This window comes from Lytechinus pictus, chromosome 4 (genome assembly GCF_037042905.1).
Source record: "Lytechinus pictus isolate F3 Inbred chromosome 4, Lp3.0, whole genome shotgun sequence".
NCBI classification, from domain to species: domain Eukaryota; kingdom Metazoa; phylum Echinodermata; class Echinoidea; order Temnopleuroida; family Toxopneustidae; genus Lytechinus; species Lytechinus pictus.
In genome coordinates this window covers 4,431,106-4,450,052 of record NC_087248.1, presented here as the reverse complement: position 1 = coordinate 4,450,052, position 18,947 = coordinate 4,431,106, and the positions used below count along the sequence as shown (strand labels likewise).

The 18,947-nt window shown below is 36.8% G+C and overlaps 1 protein-coding gene across 1 annotated transcript in view; it reads left to right on the top strand.

Annotated features, from left to right (window-relative positions):
* The first annotated feature begins 1,908 nt into the window (after nucleotides 1-1,908).
* The window catches only part of LOC129259678 (mitogen-activated protein kinase kinase kinase 4-like), a 32,904-nt gene continuing 15,865 nt past the window's right edge, over nucleotides 1,909-18,947 (top strand). The window contains exons 1-12 of the mRNA XM_064098116.1: nucleotides 1,909-1,993; nucleotides 7,571-9,872; nucleotides 10,503-10,645; nucleotides 11,410-11,521; nucleotides 12,065-12,223; nucleotides 12,593-12,750; nucleotides 13,115-13,222; nucleotides 13,703-13,802; nucleotides 15,227-15,310; nucleotides 15,778-16,041; nucleotides 17,069-17,218; nucleotides 18,350-18,511. Of these exons, the coding sequence (XP_063954186.1) occupies nucleotides 1,950-1,993; nucleotides 7,571-9,872; nucleotides 10,503-10,645; nucleotides 11,410-11,521; nucleotides 12,065-12,223; nucleotides 12,593-12,750; nucleotides 13,115-13,222; nucleotides 13,703-13,802; nucleotides 15,227-15,310; nucleotides 15,778-16,041; nucleotides 17,069-17,218; nucleotides 18,350-18,511 (3,786 nt within the window). The 5' untranslated portion in view covers nucleotides 1,909-1,949. The remainder of the gene's footprint in view (nucleotides 1,994-7,570; nucleotides 9,873-10,502; nucleotides 10,646-11,409; nucleotides 11,522-12,064; nucleotides 12,224-12,592; nucleotides 12,751-13,114; nucleotides 13,223-13,702; nucleotides 13,803-15,226; nucleotides 15,311-15,777; nucleotides 16,042-17,068; nucleotides 17,219-18,349; nucleotides 18,512-18,947) is intronic.

Here is an 18,947-nt window from a genome sequence, read left to right as displayed (position 1 = left end):
GTAGACAGGATTTAATTTTGGAGGAGCGGTAAGTGCACGCGAAGCGTGCCAACACTTACAGAGCGCGCGAAGCGCGCTCCCTAGGGGGGACGGTGCAGGAAGTTTTTTATTATCATCAAATTCAAATCAAAAGAAGGCGTCACTTGCGTCACTAGTACCCTTATCAATTCAAATTCAATTGAATTACTGTGATAAAAAACCCTGTTTTCAAAAGAAATTATGAGCTTGAAGAATTGAAATAAGATTGAAGAATTTTAAATACTTCCTCTTACCGCGCGAAGCGCGGAAGCTAAAGCGTTTAAAAAAAATTGAGAACAGAATTAGTATAAAATGCCTAGCTTGGTCACATCAGATTTCTTTTAAATTTCGCAAAAAGTCGCAAAACATAGTAGAAGACGGGTATATATTATGCACAGAGGAAATATTTATCCCCGCAAAGCGCGAAGATTTTAATGTCTCATCAAATTCAAATCAAACGAAGACGACGTTTCCTGCGTCTCTAGGACCATTATTAACTCAAAATTCAATTGACTTGCTGTATTCAAAAGAAACTGTTTTCGAAAGAAATTATTAGCGCCCCCGAAATGGGAAAAGATTGAGGAATTCAAAATAATTCCTCTTACCGCGCGAAGCGCGGAAACTAAAACGTTTGATAAAAATTGAGAACAGAAGTGGTAAAAAATGCTTACCTTGGTCACATCAGATCTGATTTAAATTTCGTTAACTCAAGTTAACTCAAGTTGCAAAACAGAGTAGAAGACGAGTATATGCAAGAAGGAAACAGGCCCTATTCCTTCCTCGAATGGCGTTGAAGCTCTGAATTTTCAAGAAATTTCTCTGAAACTTTAACCTGTTATAATTTTGACATTACTTAGACTATAACTCGATCAAGAAGAAACCCGAGCTCAAACTGTGAAAGGGATGATGCAAGCTAGAAGAGGGACTTAATTTTTCTTTCCCATGCTTGCGTAGCACGGACATATATATTAAGCGCTTCCTTTTGTTTGATTAAAGGTCAAGTCCACCCCAGAAATATGTTAATTTTAATCAATAGAAAAAAAAATCAAACAAGCATAACGCTGAAAATTTCATCAAAATCGGATACAAAATAAGAAAATTACGACAATTTAAAGTTTTGCTTATTTTTCACAAAACGGTTATATGCACATCTCAGTGACATGCAAATGAGAGAGTCGATGATGTCACTCACTCACCATTTCTTTTGTTTTTTATTGTTTGAATTGTACAATATTTCAATTTTACAGATTTGACAAAAAAGACCAACTTGACTGAACCATAAAATGTTAAAACAATGGTAATACCACATGTTCAGGAGGAATGAAACTTAGCTTCATAAATTATGACTACAGGTAGAAAATTGGAATATTTCATACTTTCATATCATAAAATACAAAAGAAATAGTGAGTGACTGATGTCATCATTCCCTCATTTGCATACCGACCAGGATGTGAATATAACTGTTCTGTGAAATTAAGCGAAATTTTAAATGTCATAACTCTCTTATTTTACATCCGATTTAGATGAAATTTTCAGTGTTATAATTGTTGGATTTTTCTATTTTCATTCAATTCAACTTTTTGTTGGGGTGGACTTGTCCTTTAAGAAACTTAAGTGATATTAAAATTTTATATCAATGGCACAAAACAAGACAGGAGATGGATGTGCAGCGATATAGAAAAAAAGTTTTCTATCGTACATACTTTTGCATATAGCACGGCACGAATCTAATGCCTCCCCCTTTGAGCAGAATTTATACTTTGCCCAAAAATACTTGCTGAAAAGCGAAAGAAATATCATTTGGGGAGTCGGGAGCATCTACCACGGAAATTCTAAAAGTAGGTATCCATAGGTATGGTAAGCTACATGTTCGAATCACAATTTCGCTACATTTGGCTTTTAATATACATCATGCTGAAAAATCGGAAAAATGGCAGAGAGTTCTTCCGGAGTATTTTCCTTTGACGGCGAAATGTAAGGGTGATTTTTGTCTGTTATGTTATGTTTGAAACACTTTGAGTGAATTTATTATGTCATTTTACTTTTAAGATTTTTATTCTATACGTAAGAGTGAGGTTTCACAGTGTAAATGGGGCTCAACTTGACAATTTTTCATGACGGTCCCGACCATTAAAAGTTGGATCTAATTCATTAATTGAGATGAGAGTGTGTTGAGTGCGGACTTGGCGCAGTACTATGCCAGTACAATGCCGGTAGTATGATGGGGTGTCCAAACTTCGCGCACTTTCCAAAAATATTCATCAGGCTTAATTTTGTTCACAAAATATTCATAATTTATACAAAACCAATTCAAGAAATAGTTACCACATTGACGGCAAGATCGTAAACTATAAAATCATGGACGAAAATGTAAAGTAGGTGAAGCCTTGGTTTCGCCGGTATCGCGATCTCAAAATTCTATTCCGATCGGCGAATGCGGGCTGTGCTGGCAAACCGTTCAGAAAAAGTGTGACCTAACTTCGCGCACCAAAGCTTTTGTGGAGATTTAAACAAAAACTGGAGCTCAAAAAGTGAAATATTTATATGAGATTGATGGCAAAATGCTATGGAATCGGTTAGTACCACATTTAACTCACATTTTTGATGATTTCTGCTTGCAAAATGGTGATATCGTGATGCTTGTTGATTTCTTCAAAATGGGCCCTAGCGGTGGCAAATTTGCCGATCTTTTGCCAATATTTTCATGAATACTGAACTCATCCTAAAGAAATTTTCACTAAAGGGTAATTTTAGGTCGCTTTTCACGTTGACGATGTCAGATTTTAAGGATATTGGCTAGTTTTTGAGATAATGACCGTCCGCGAAGTATGGACATGCGCGAAGTTTGGACTCACTGCCATACTACTAGCCTCTTGTCGAGGCCCTGGCGGCTGCTTCCCGAGCGAAGCGAGCCAGGGCCTCTTGTAGTCTTGACATCTGAGCTGAATTATATATTCATGAGGATATGAGGAACGTCTTCCTAATGAATATACATGACTCGTGAATATTACCGGTCACCTCGTAAACTAATGAAATGTTAGACTAAGACTTTTTACTTATTTTACTTTTTATTTTTAGAGCTGTTTCGTCCGGGGTTCGAAATACAAGTAGACTAGAACTAGGGAGTAGGGTGTCTGAAGCCACACTGAAAAGTGGCAGCATAAAATAGGGGCCTGTTGCATGAAAGGGTCTTTCGTAGAACCGTGAACTACGTAAAAACGAGATATCGCTCAACTGTTTCACAAAGCCGATTTGGGCGATACGAAGAATGGTCAGATGGTCCTTGGAAAGACACCTCCAGACTAACCCTGGGAGCCCAGGAGCTCACCGTGTATTTACCCATACTCAGTCACAGGACAAGGGTAGATTATGGTCAAAATATCTAGCAAGATTGTGAAAACAGAAATTATGCACTTACCACGATTATATGGATGAAGGTCTATCGAGTGGTAGAATCCTGACATCGAGGCACAGACTGGAACCTCAGAAAACGAAAAGTTCTCTCCTTTTAGTTTTACCCCAGTCTCGATCGGCCATTTTTGTTAATTCATAAAAAAAAATGGCCGTTCGAGACTGGGGTAAAAGGAGAGAACTTTTCGTTACATTTCTGTCAGTCTGAAGGTCATTACTCTTCAAATTCACAAAGAAAATGTGATATTTTCTTGAAATAAGAAAAATATTTTTTTTCCCCAGACACCCTACTAGTATACCCAGTTGTTGTGTGTCCGGACAGGTTGTGTGTCCGGACGATCAATTTTAGAAAGTCATTTGGAACAATTTACAAGGGAAGTTTTATCAATTTTTAGTACAAAATGTCAGGAAATATTATTAAGAACCAAATAGAAGATGATTACAACTATTGATTTCGTATTTTTAGCGTAATCCAAAGACAAAAAAGAAGGCTTCAAAAATATAAAGTGTCCGGACACCCGACCCCCCATCCTACTATTAGTAGTCCACTCGAGTCCACTAGCTATTTTGCAGGGGGTTCATTTAATTGCGGGACACTAAAGGGGATATAACCAAATTGCTACAAGTAGTGCTACTAGTACTACTACTCACTTGTTCACTGCAACCATCCTGCCTGTGGGGAATCTACAGGTAGGACTATGGTATGCCAATGCTGTACATAGCACACACTTTAAAAAATCATTAAAATATCACTTTTGTGACCAAAATTACTAATTTCCATACAGTTGCAATGTATTTTTCATTAGTAACTTGGGTATAATTTTTGTATTCACCAGAGCGCTCAAAAACTTGAATTTTGGGCATATTTTTGTGTACGCCCTCTATTGGTGGAAAGTAATATGGCAAGAAAATTTTCATTTTTCAATCTCTATTTTTGATTAAGAAAAAATAATTTAAAGAATCAAATTACATAAGAGCCAAGTTATAGCACATGCTGGGATCTCACTTCTGGAGTCCGCAACACACGACTTCTATGGCTTGATTTTTCTGTACGCGGCGGCATGTAATGAACCCTTAGGTGTACTAGCCGTAACCCCGGGCCGTAACAGACCGCCTGAAACTTCACGGGAGATCGGCCTGGTCAGACTCGAGTCAAGTGGAAGCACCAACTGAACAACTCGACTCCAGCATTCCCTCACTGCACCGCGGAGATCGATAATCGACGCAAGTGGAATCGCATGAAAGATTGGGGAAAGATTAAATTTTTTCCATATCCTGTGGGTAGATTTACATACACATCTCGTCCTTTCAGTGCAGATTTAATTTCATCGTTTTGCAAATCCTTAAATCGGTCAATATTTAGCATTTTAGAGGCATATAACAATGCTCTTTGATATTTCGTCGTCACTCTTCGCCAAGAATCCACAGATCACCATTCAAGATGAGCTCATGAATATTCAATATGACGTCATAGCAGTCGCGCTCTCATTGGATGATTTTCACCGACCAGTTTTTGGTCGGAATATTGGTAAAAACAATAAAAAACAAGGAAATCAGTGAAATTCGGCTCAGATGTCAAGAGGCCCTGGCTCGCGCTCTGCTTGGCTATAACCCTCTCTTTGCTAGCTCGGGAAGCAGCCGCCAGGGCCTTGACAAGAGGCTATGCCGGTACCAGTGCAGTGCAGTGGCAGTGCTTACTGCTGCTTCACAGCCGGCAGCCACTGACAAGTGACAGCTCAGGCTAGCCCCTGCGTGCGCGCGTGGTAACTCAGACTCTCAGAGTCAGAGCTGCTACTGCTAAAGCTAGCTTAGACCAAAAGCTTTGGTCTATGTTGGTTGTTCCCCTGAACTCTGTTACCTGTTGGCTCCACTCACCAATTACAGAGACCAAAGACGAAGTTCTAATTCGATCTGTACAGGGACTCAAATCTCACAATGGCAAAAATAGACAAGTTTTAAAAAACCAGATGAAACCATTTTCTAATTATTACCAATGTACGTAACCTAGACGTCATGATGATATTTGGACTAATTTCTTACCCTAAATTCCCGCCTTGAAATTGGTTATAATCACTATCTTTATGAGATTCCAATTGTTCGTTGGACTATGTAAACTGCCATCTTGGTTCTGAAAGCGACGACAGACTCCACCCACGGAAAAAAAAAAAAAAAAATTATTTTTTCAGTTTTGGTGCATTTTAGGTCAAAACGGAATATTAACCTTTATTTTGGTCCAGTTCTTTTATATATTTTTATGAAATAAAAACAAAAATCGAAGAGCCCGTCATTTTTTTTAAATTAGAGAGTCAAAAGGGGCCTAAGCTTTTGATCCTAGCAGAATCTTCGTCGGAGATTTTTTTATTGTTAACCCCCTAATGGCGGCTGCACGATTGCTAACTCAGGGAGCTCCATTTTTTTAGTTTCTGTTATTTATAATCTGCTTTGTACATACTTTTTTAATATGCCTTAAACTGTTCTTTGATTGGTTGAATTTAATTTTTTTCATTCCAAAGTCAAACTGTATAAAGGGGATTATAAGTAACAGAAATTAAAAAATGGAGAACAAAATGGAACATTTTAACCAATAATTCCATAAACTAAAGACTCTAACAGTATTTGACATGAATCTTCTTCAAAGTTTACAGCTGATGTTCAAATGCGTAAATAACAAGCTTCCACCTTCATTCCACAATTTTTATACAATGAACACATATACTCTACACATAACTCTTCAAATTTTCACTTAAAGAACCCAAAATTGCTTATTGCACAGAGATCCATAAGACACCATGGTCCTGATTTCTACAACTCTCTACCAGAGTCTGTCAAAAAATGCATATCTCTTTACTCATTTAATGCAAATGTTAAATCTGTGATACCAGAATATTTGAATTAAGTTTTCTGTGTCAATATTTCAGTTAACCATTGAATCATTCTTCCTTTGATTTAATCATCACTAAATACTCTCCCATGACCACCACCATCATCTTCATGGCCTTCATTTTCACCATCATCCTCATTCTTATAATCTTCATCATTGTAAAATTATGAACAAAATGATTTGACCATTCTGCTTTATAAATGTAGGCCTATTAATTATTTTAATGAGTTCTATTCAGGGGTTGTCATTTTTTCAAGCAATCTGCTTATAATGAAAATCCTTGTGCAAACTGTTATTATGGTGTTATAATTAATTTGGTAGTACATGTAGACAGGGTGCTACATAACTTTTTAGAAGCACTTGCCCAGTTGGGCAAGTAAATTTTTAAATAGTTGTAATATACTTGCCCAAAAATCTGTTTCACTTGCCCGAAAAAAATCCTGAAATAAAGTTTTACCTCTTCAAAAGAAAGTACATGTAGGTCTATTGCGGTTTTATAAACCATTGACCTTTTTCTCTCTTTTGACATGAACTAATCTACATTGTTATTGCATTTCTTTTTCCAAAGTGATTTTATCTTGCCTGCCATGATCAAAATTAGGGTCAATATCATATCGACCCTAATTTTTGTCATTTTACGTGAGAATTTTGCTTGCCCAATTTGGGCAAGTAGTTTTGGTCTTTACTTCAAAACACTTGCCCAACTCTAACTTTTACTTGCCACGGGTAATCGGGCAAGTGCTTATGTAGCACCCTGCATGTAGATCATGTACTTACTTTTATTTATTTTTTTATGATTCATGCCATAAATCAATGCAGTGATGAAAGAGGTAATAGCAAAAAGGTGTGTAACAGGCAGAACAAGAGTAAGTAGTAATCCACACCTGGCAAATAATTTGTTTATTATTGGGGGAAACTTTTCACAACGTACTGCATAAATATGCAACATTGAAGAAGCTTTAACATTGGAGTGAATGGGAATTTTCCAGGGCTCTTTTTGATTAATTTGCACAATTGCCCCTGAGTCCGGTGTAATTTTTCCCCTGATCCACACCACTCTTAAACATTTCTCTATTCCATTCATAGATTGTGTTCTATATAGCAGTTCCTTCACCACATATAGCATTATGCATGTGCAGTCAGTAATTGTGCTATCACAAGTTCATTGTATTACATTGTCAATGATTTGATTTTCAACACTTGTATCTCTCATGAGAATGACATGATTTCAATTTTTTTATTTTGATGTCACTGTACAGGTCAGAGGAAGGTCAAGCTGATAGCCAGGCGAATTTCATCAACAACTCAAGCTCGGCCAAAGCTGATGGGAATGCTTGGTCACAGGAATTTCTTGATCCAAATGCCGACACAAACTTCCCATCTCAAGATGGTGATGGAAGCTTTGAAGCAGATGACAATCCAGGATCATATGATTATCTGTATGGGAGTACCCCACCTCGTCAGATGCGAAGTGCAAGGAAGCAGACTAGCAAGGGCAACAGTGGCAAAGGTGGCAAGCCGCCTCGACTGGTGCTGCAGGGAACTCCTAAGAAAGAGCCAAAGAAGGAAAAATCCCAGAATCAAGCCAAAAGATCTCTTGCCAAAAAGATGGACTCTGCGGACTATGGACCGTCTGCACAGAATACCAAGCAAAAGCTCCACCAGCGGAAGATGAGAAGCATACACCTTGATAGGACAAGTGAACGTGAGTTTAAACAGAAAGCCATCACGTATGATGGATCCGAGTTACATGTGCCACTCACTCCTACTTATGTCTTTCGTCCCTTTGACTCGCTGCCATCCCCAAACCTTAAGATCGACTCCTCAACATGTTTTCGTAGTGTCAAGTCACAGCAGGTGAGTCCCCCACATTCCCCAAGAAGCAGGCACAAGAAGACATCCACATCATCAAAGCTACAGTATGCACCTGAGAGGGTTGACTTCCACCGTACCTTCTCTGCTCTTATACGCATGGGGAGTGCCAAAAAGGAGAGTAGTCAGGAAATCCCACAAAGGATCCGTAGACAGGATGGAATGGCACAGGACATTTTCCAGATGCAATGGAATGAGATACTATGGCTTGAACTCACTGCCTACCATAATGAACTCAGCATCAATGACCAGGATCTGTACCTCATTGATTCTCGCAAGAAAGGTACTGAAGTCTTTGGTGAAATCATGAAATTCAAGTATCAAAGTGTGATGGACAGCAAGAGTATCCAGTCAACTTGTTCACTTGATAGGAAACGATCGTCTTTCAAAAATGTGCAAAGAACTCTTGCCAAGTTTGCAGGTGGAAGGTCGAGCAGCTCTTCTGGGTCAAGCTCTCATGGCGATTCTGTTGAAACTTCCCAAGTGAACGGGAATGCATGTGATACTTGTTGCAACACCAACCCTGTTCATCGGAGACTTCCAAGTCTCTCGGACAATGGAATGTGTATGCCCCTCAGTGCTGCCCTGAATGCATATATTACTGACACTCGTGAGGCATGGTACAAGATACATGCCCTGCTTGAGAATGTGGAGCAGGTGCAACTGCTCTACCCAAACAGCAAAGCACTGCAGAATGACTGCCAAGAGCTCATTACACCGCAATTCACCAAGAGGCTAGAGACATTGTGTTTATGGATGAACATTACAAATGACATCAGTCATAAATTTGAACTGACTTCTCAGATTCTAGGTGTTGTAGACCTAGAAGGTTTGTGGTGGCCATATCTGGATCTCCCAGGGTATTGTGTTGAAAATCCTGTCCAGGCTGAACCCTGCATTGAAGATGAAATGAAAGATGAAGTGAAACCGATGGTCAGGCCTACTGCTAGGAGACCGATGCTGGGAGCCTTAGGTCACTGGGAATGTGTGCAGTCCAACTCACAAGATATGGTTCAGGGGACATCTTGTGATACCCAGTCAACATCTTTGTCACGTGATATATCTCATGATCTCTTGGATTCAAGAGATATGTCTCATGACCACATGGATTCACGAGAGATGTCTCATGATCGCAAAGACTCAACCTGCCCCCAGTTGCCAAACTCCATTCCAGAAGGCCATGCTGAAGATGACGAAAACAAGGTTCCTCCCAAAGGTAGCCAAGATGATGAATATTACCCCAATCGCCATGATGATGACGATTACTGCTCCGAAGTGTCATTTGGATCAAGATCAACCAGTCTTTCATCTACACAATCCTCAAATCCTTTGTTCCTTAGAAATCGTTCAGTGACCTTTGATATTTCGCATAGTGAATATGATGAATCATCTGCCAACCTAGAAGGATCTGAACAACCAGCATTGACAAGCACGCCCCAATACAAGAGCCCTCGTACGGATGAGTCTCCACGAACAAACAGAATTTTCAGTGAGTGCCACTTTAGCTTTGACTATGATTCTTCAACGTCCATCTACCGGCCGTTTGTTGACCGCAGCCTCAAGCACCAGGGGTTGAGGAAGATGACCAAGAGATTGGACAAGATGCTTGGTCATACAATGAAGAAGATACGTCTTGCCCAGGAAAAGTCAGCAGATAGTTCTCCGGATAGTAGGAGAATATCAACAGGGGTGAGTTTAGCAACTGATATTCATTATATTTTAATCATTTCCCTCCTTGTGTGAGTAGGTTTGATGATAAGGCAACCAAATTTGTCTTTTAGTTGACTCTTTAATTAAAGTTATTAATTGCAGTTATATGTAATTAAGTCTCTCTAGACGAATAACAAGTAACGTGTTTATATTTCCCATAGAGTTTGCTCATGTCGGTTGAAACTCGATTACACCTTTCAAATAGAAAATGTTTTTTTGTTCTTGATGATTAGGTTTGATATTCTCATAGATGATAAACTTTCAAAATGATTTGTTCAAGATATAGAATTGAAAAAAATAAAAGCTACATACATGTGATAAATGAAATGTCTCATGTATTGTTTTGATAATGGGCATGATTTATGAGTACCAAAGTTGTTATGGAGTCTTCATGTTGGCAAAATTCCATGAAGTATTTACTTCTGACCCCCGGCTGGTAAGACCTTACTGAAGTTATTTGCCTCTACTTTCTCTTTTGTGAAAGGGTATGATTCTCACAAATTGTAATGGCTCGAGTACATGTATTTCATGAAATTAAGTAAAGGGTTCATTATTTTATGAATTGCATTTAGGTAAATCAATTTTTTGTCACTCCTCTCATCTTTGCAGAGTGACATTGACCTGGCATTGAAGCCTGCACAGTTCTTTGAATCACCTAGCCCTTCTACTACTGAACAGACCCACATCACACTGCTACAGAGCCACGGTGCTTGGAGTAAAGAGTTTCAAGATATGAATCTCCCATCTTTCATGTGAGTTTATTTTAATTTTATTTTTGCTCCTAGTATAGTCTCCAGCCCAGCTCCCCTCTTTTCTTCTTTATTCATTTCTCCTAGATTCCTCAGTATGAATATACACAAGTGTAATGGTATACAATATGAATCACAATTTGCAATTACTCACAATACCAAGGACATCTTTTACAACTGACAGATCTGCTTTACATTTAATTAATTGTAGAAATGATTTTCTACTCTCATATCCGATCATACATGTGGATCGGTGTGGGTAAGAAGCAACAGATTAGCAAAGTTAGACTGCAGTTCTTGCTTTGACTCAAGTTAGTTGCATTGGCCTACTGATGTGTGAAAGACCAATTGCACAGGTTTAAAAATATTGTAATTATCTGCATTTACACATACATATCACAGACCCTGGTAGTATGAATTTTGTGTAATAATTTGAGAACAATCATGAATATGATGATCACAGTGACTTGGAGGTGAACAGCAAGGGCACTGATGATGACGATGGTGGTGGTGATGATGATGGTGATGATAGTGGCCATGATTTTTGGGATGACAATGATGTCAATCTTGATGGTTGTGATTATTGTGATGGTAGTCATGGTGATCTTGGTGATGGTGATGTACTGATGTTGATAATGTTGATGATGATACCAGTTGTCAAATACGTGAGCTAATGAAAAATATCAGCGAACCAAAAATGAACTACATGTATAATTGACTGTTATTCCATGTGTAATAAGAATGTTTTCTTCTACTTGTATCAACAGGCCAGCATATTTGTTCCTAGTACGTATTCCTCTAGATGTCATGCATGAGTGCCTAAGGTTTAGACTAGAGCACAAACCAGAAGCAGACCCTTCAAGACATAGCATACAGCAGGTATGTAACAAATTCTTGATATTCTTCATCCTTTTTTCAATGTATACTGTGTCAGTTTGTTAGCAGATTTTCAAATGCATCTATGCATAAAGTTGAAGAAGAAATTCTTTACAGCTACATTTAGTAGTTCCCATTGGATTATATGCAAATTTCCCAAAAAAATAAATTAAAAATTAATGTTTGTTGTTTACCCTCAGTGAGCTTTGCATACAATTCACTTTGTTTTCGTAAAAAATACCCTGTAGCGAAAATGCTGAATTGGGCATGGTTACATTTATAAGCATTAATTTCATTACATAACATAACATTGCATTTAATATAATTATCTTTATATGATACTGAACATTACTTATGCAAACTCACTATACTTGACCATGTACAAGTGAATAGAGGAAATACTTCATATATGCTGTTTGTAGTACAGTGTGTGCAGTCTTTGCCCAATTCATTGTAAGATTTATAATTTTGAAGAGAAATTGATAAAATCTTAGATTTTTCTATCATTTGTTGTAAAATGTTTACTTTCACCTTTGAACTCTACAGCTGATCCGAGAATACAAGGAAGTGATTGGAGCTTGCACTCATGTCAAGCAGTATTACCATGACATGGTCAGCGCTGTCACTGTGGGAGATGTCAGAGCACAGGAACATGTCGACAATGACATTGATGACTACGAGAACGATCTCCAAGAAATGCTCCAGGTAGGAAGGAATTTCTTGAATGCTTGAGCACCTATTCAGGGTAGCCATGCTAAAGACGGGCTAATAGTTTTCAGCACTTTGAAATGTTGTATTAAGTGCTATATACTTGTTGCTCATTACTGTTATTATTATTAATACGCATAAAAATAGTATGGGCCTACGATCAATCATGTTATTAGGATAATTTTTATAAAATCTTATTATAAAGCTTGGGCATGCAATCTTAATGCTTCCAAACCCCAACACTAACACTTGAAACAGAGCATGAAATTGCCCAACGACTCCATCAAATTTCAACAGTTGATTACGTGATATGAGTTTCCTCAAAGTTTTGTTAATGTTTGCTTCAATATCCTTTGTATATCTTAGGTCTATTTTGAGTATGTTCACAGTCGTATGCTGATGCTTCAGAAGCTACCTCAGGCATCGGTAAGCCTCAAGAATGTCTTGGAAGAAGAATGGGCCTTTGCCAAGGAGATGTGTCCTTACATAAGGGGAGGTGAAGCCCAAGCAGGCAAGAGATTCTGGTAAGATTGATACTTTAACTGGTTGCCTTAAGAATTTTATTATTCTCGTCGGCTTTGTACAGGGATTAAAAAGGTTCCAAGAGGCAACAGGTTAAAAACTGCTTCAGAGGGATTGCAAGTACTAGTAACTCATTGTTACACAAACAGCAATTAATTGTAAGTTTTGAATGACTTTTCTAAATTTTTCGAAAGTAGATATGATGAACAGCACATTCATACACATGCTTTTAACAAGCCGGCAAAATAACTACAATGTTTGACTCATATCCAAATATTGTCATTGGCAGTTACTTTATTCTCATTTACTAATGAAATTCAAAATTTATTAATTTCAATTGTTAAATATATTTCCTAATCTTGACAGTATCATGGCAAGTAACCTGCTACACTCTACTGCAGAGTACCTTGAGCAGAGAGTCGATGATGAATGTGTTTATCTACAAGATAGCCATTCAGCTGGTGGAGCAATCAAGTGAGTCTAACAAACATGAATATCAATAGCTGGGACCAAAGTGATACTTATGCAGCTTGCCTTCTCGTTAGTTGAAACCATGAGTGTAATTTTTTCAATTACCATATTTGTCTCACATTGAGAGTCAAAACTCCACTTTTACATGGTATAATTGTATTTATGTAACTCTGCAGTAGGCTACATGTTCAATATCTCTTTTGCTGCTAATATAATGTTAAATGATATTGAAATTGGCATACATACATGTAAGTAATCAGAATGTAACAAACTACATGATCATTTTCATAAGGGTGAAAAAAGAATGAATAAATGACTTGCTAGAATCACAATAACAATGATAAACCTGAGTGAATGAAAATAAAACAAATAAAATATGAATTTCAAATGATTTGAAATTGCTTCTGCCCTTATTCCTGCAAATTGGAGGAAATGACGTAATCTTTAACTAAAATTCATTACTTGACCTCTTTTCTGTTTCAGACGTATAATTACTGGGTCTTGTAGAAAGTTCCGAGAGCTGTTTCATGAGGTTCGTGACAGGGCTGCGAAGGCCCTGGGATTCGCTAAGATGTTATCAAAGGTAGGTAGTCATTAACCCTAAAAAGAAAATGGGGATGGGGGCCTAAAAGGACCCCCTTCTTAACAATTTCTGTGATAAATTAACATAAAAAGCTCTCCCCCACAATGCTTTATAACTTTTTTCTTTCAAGTCTCAACCATCTTTTAAAATGAAATGTACGATTTTCGGGAAAAGGTTCTGAAATTAGGCAACATTCTGAAAGTGCATGTCAGATGCAAATTCGTTCAAAAAACATTCTCTAATGAAAATTCTAATGAGAAAGTGTCAACTTTATTTAAAGGTCGAGTCCACCTCAGAAAAATGTTGATTTGAATCAATAGAGAAAAATCAGACAAGCACAATGTTGAAAATTTCATCAAAATCAGATGTAAAATAAGAAAGTTATGACATTTCAAAGTTTCGCTTATTTTTAACAAAATAGTTATATGAACGAGCCAGTTACATCCAAATGAGAGAGTGGATGATGTCACTCACTCACTATTTCTTTTGTTTTTTATTGTTTGAATTTTACAATATTTCAATTTTTACGAATTTGATGATTAGGACCTCCTTGCCTGAAGCACAAAATGTTAAAATAATGGAATTCCACGTGTTCAGGGAGGAATGAAACTTCATTTCACATGACAATGACGAGAAAATTAAAATATTTCATATTTCATATAATAAAATACAAAAGAAATAGTGAGTGAGTGATGTCATCAGTTCCTCATTTGCATACTGACCAGGATGTGCATATAACTGTTTTGTGAAATGAAGCGAAACTTTAAAATGCCATAACTTTCTTATTTTACATCCGATTTTGATGAAATTTTCAGTGTTATGCTTGTTGAATTTTTCTCTTTTTATTCAAATCACTTTTATGTTGGGGTGAACTTGTCCTTTAACTATACCCCATTTTATATGGAAAATAAATGATGTCACTTTAACTTATAGGAATTAAGGACAGGGTGATTTTTGTAAAAATAGTAAATGAAATAAATATGTTTCTTTCTACACAGTTGATGAAACAGATTGATTCAAATCAAGTTTTTGTTGGGGTGGACTTGTCCTTTAAAACACAGTTACTATCAATAGAAAAGAGGAAAGGTTATGCCTATGGACAAGGTATAAAGAATATATGTAGTATCGACTGTTATCCTAAATTCAGTTATGGTGAAAATAATGGGAAATACTATAATTTCCGAGGTGATTTAGATGTAGCTATCTCTCCAAAGCAAAGATGAGGAAAAAAAGTATCTACTGACATTTTTTTCCTGGACAAGACTGTTTAATGCTCTTTTATTCAAATCCAATGTTCCATCTCAGCAAAGCTACTGCATAAGCTGTCTTTGTACTGTCTTTCATACTGTTCTTTATTGTAATTTTGTAGAGGAAGTGATAGTTTACCTCATGATTATTTGCTATATATTCTTCTACCTGTATAGGATTTAGAGATAGCGTCCGAGTTCACTCTAAACACATCAGTGGGAGATTTAATGAACAACCTCAAGCTGTCTGGTCACATAAAGGTAATAATGAAAGCTGCATTTATATTTCATATCAGGATGTCAAATTGGAGTTAATATTCAAGTCCTAGGCCCTGTTGCATAAAAGTTACTGTTATGGTAACTTTGCTACCAATGGTAACTACCATGGTAACATTGATCATCAGCCAATGAAATTTAAGGATTCCATGAAAGATACCATTGGGTGGCAAAGTTACTATAATGGTAACTTTTGTGCAACCAGGACCCAGACTGTGCATTCTAAATCTCTTATAAAAACGAAAGTAAAATTTATGGACAAATCAAATATTAAAGGTGATGTAGAAAAAATTTGACAAATTATGTAAATACAAGTCGTATAACCGAATTGGCACAAAACTATTGTATAAAAATCTTATTGATGTAATCTATATAAAGTATGTTTATTGGATACATGCTGCTTGTTGGTGGTGAAATTAAGATTTTTGAAAATATTTCGATTCGTATTCCAGGTTCTCTTGACAAGTTTCCCAGGTTATCAAGTCTTCGTTCCTCAGCACCTCCACCAGAACACCCCTCAGATTCTTCAACTCCTCAATGACCTCTGCGGACGAGAGGACTTCCTGTCGACCTCTGACCCCAGCTCTCCGGATGCTAGTGATGGCTATCTCCTCTTAGTCAAAGATGAGGAGAGGGAGATGGAATCAAAATGGGTCGGAGAAATGACGTCCGTCAACCCCAATATAGAGACAACTATTGCAACCTCAGATATACAGGTTAGGCTTTCAGTTTAGAATTGTTCATCCACGGTCCTGTAACACAAATGCTAGCAATCGATCTTACAGTTAATCATAAAATTCAGTCTAATGGGGCGTTGCAAGAAACTTGCTATCAATCGCAAATCCATTTTCTGTCTCTAAATCAGTCATATCTCTTGTAATTAATTGTAAATTGTGATTGATTGCTGGTCTGCTCCTTGAAACAAGGAGTGTAATCTGATTTGCTACAGCTAAAATTAATTGTAAATTACAACAGAATATTTGCAATTGATGGCAAATATTTTCTTGCAACACCCTCGAAGATTAAATTTCATGGTTTTCCATGCAGATTCATGGTCCTGTTCACAAACTTGATTGATATTTCAGGTGAATTTAGTTGATTGATCTCAGATAATGATTATAGTAACATGGAACTCGACCCTGCGATCAAAGGTTTTGCTCTGTGTTGAACACAGGACTTAATTCTGGAATTTCTTATTATTCTCTATTGTTACTTAGAGGTGATTTTAAATGAAAAAAACCCACATATATCTTTGTGATAAAAATTAAAGAAAAGTCATCTACTGCATCAGCTGATCTATGTTAAGTCTTGATTAATACCAGTATATGTGGCACCTTGATGGAGAATTCCTATTTCAACATTTTGTGTCTTTATTAATATTAATACTGGATATTCTACTGTGAATATTATCATTATTACACACCTCTTTATTTTCATAAAAGTCAAAATTTTGTTTAATTATAATTCATTTGTCTCTTTTTAAATACAGTGATTTTGTTTTGTATCATTGTTTGAACCACTTGTACAGATAATTTTGCACCAGTCAACCTTACATACGTGGAACATTAGCCCAAGTCGAGGCAATGCTTTAGACGATATTATTAAACATATGTGCTATTTACTGCCTTTTAGTCAAACAGAATTCCCAAACTATTGGACACGGGCACAGTTACCTGTATGATGATTTCTCAATGAATGCAACAACCCTGTTAACCCATGAGCACTGTATGTTGTTTACTGTAGGTTGAGAGTATCCTGCTGGTTGTCAACCACTCATCACAGCTGACTATGCAACGTAAAGCATTCCAGAGAGCTATGGGAAGTACAGTTACTCTGATCAATGAACAGACGTCTAGTCATAACACCATAGCTGAAGCTTTAGAAGAACTCAAGGTAAGTGATCCATTCTCTTACTTAGAATTAAGTGTAGAGCTCTATGTAATGTGATAAAGATATATAGCATTCATAAAGCACTGTTTGATCAGTTACTCTGATCAATGAACAGACGACTAGTCACAACACCATAGCTGAAGCTTTAGAAGAACTCAAGGTAAGTGATCCATTCTCTTACTTAGAATTAAGTGTAGAGCTCTATGTAATGTGATAAAGATATTTAGCATTCATAAAGCACTGTTTGATCAGTTACTCTGATCAATGAACAGACGACTAGTCACAATACGATAGCTGAGGTTTTAGAAGAACTCAAGGTTTTCAAATTCATATTCAAACAGGAAAAACATTGAAAACATTACATATAGTATTACTGAGAATAAGCATATATAAAGACAAGTATTTTACAGACAATTCATGATGCATATCTTAAATAGAAATCTAAATATTTTGGGTAATGAGGGGATTCTATCGATAGCATAGCTTGTATTATTTGACCCCCTCCCAATCAAACAAAATAGTTGCTATTCTTATCCAGCACTTTCATACACACATATAACACCCCATCCTTAATGCACTTGTCAAACTTAATCCAGTGTAGGAAGCTGTGTCCCAAATGGTATAAAGTTATCCAATGGGTGATCCCATAAACTTGTTTTTGTTAGTTTACCATAACATGGAGCATGTTTAGTGTGAACAGTCCAAGTTCTATGGCACAGACCATGTTTGATTTGCAGGGGCCTTAATTCTATCAATTCTATTTCAGCATTAATTAAATTTATCTTATTTGTAACATACGTACTTGTAATATTGCAGTTTAATTACCACCGAGATCATCAGTACTGTTATAAAGAAAGCAAATAACTATTATTTATTTTCCCCATAACATTTTCCCAAAGTAGCCATGTTCACAAACTTTGTATCCAAAATCACACCACAGATATAATTCTTGCAAAAAAGGACAAAGCCAATGCCCCTATTTACCCACATGCATGCATTACCTTGTTTTATTCATGTTATATATTTGTAATGATAATGGTAATGGTGGTAATGATGATGATTGTGATTATAAATAACAACATTAGAATGTAAGAGCTGCATTCACATTATAATTCTTTATCTCTTGCCCATCAGGATAATGCTCTTATATTGTGTCATAAGTTAGTTGAAGCTATCTGTCAGGTCGAAGAGAATCTCATCTTAGATTCTATGGTTGATGTGGAAGAGATGGAGAGAATTAATATCCTCAAGTATTCCAGAGATGCCATGTGCCAATGCTTCTCAGTAGGATTTGAGGTAAGAACCCCCCCCCCCCATATATTTTGTTCTTTTCTCTGTGCCTTGTTGGTTCATTCATTTTGTCATGTATTCTCTTTTTAGAATCCCTCTTTTTAATATAAACTCCTCAGAAAAAGTTTGGAAATCTGACTTTGATCGATAATCCAACTTCGGTTTTAGTGAATATTAATGTGTGATTGATACCAATGAATAGATCATCTAATTCTCTTTAAAATAATACCCTACACGATTTGATTATGGTTCACATGGAGGTGCAGTGCCTTGAAATGTGGGGCAAGGTCAAAATTCATAAGTTGCAAAGTGACACTATATTGAAAGTTACTTCTTTTTTTTTCATGGTGATGAGCTCTCAGCAGTTTCTTTTGTTTTCATGCACCTTAACATCGACATTAACATGGAATCAAACACGCCTCTGCATAAGCAAACACATAAC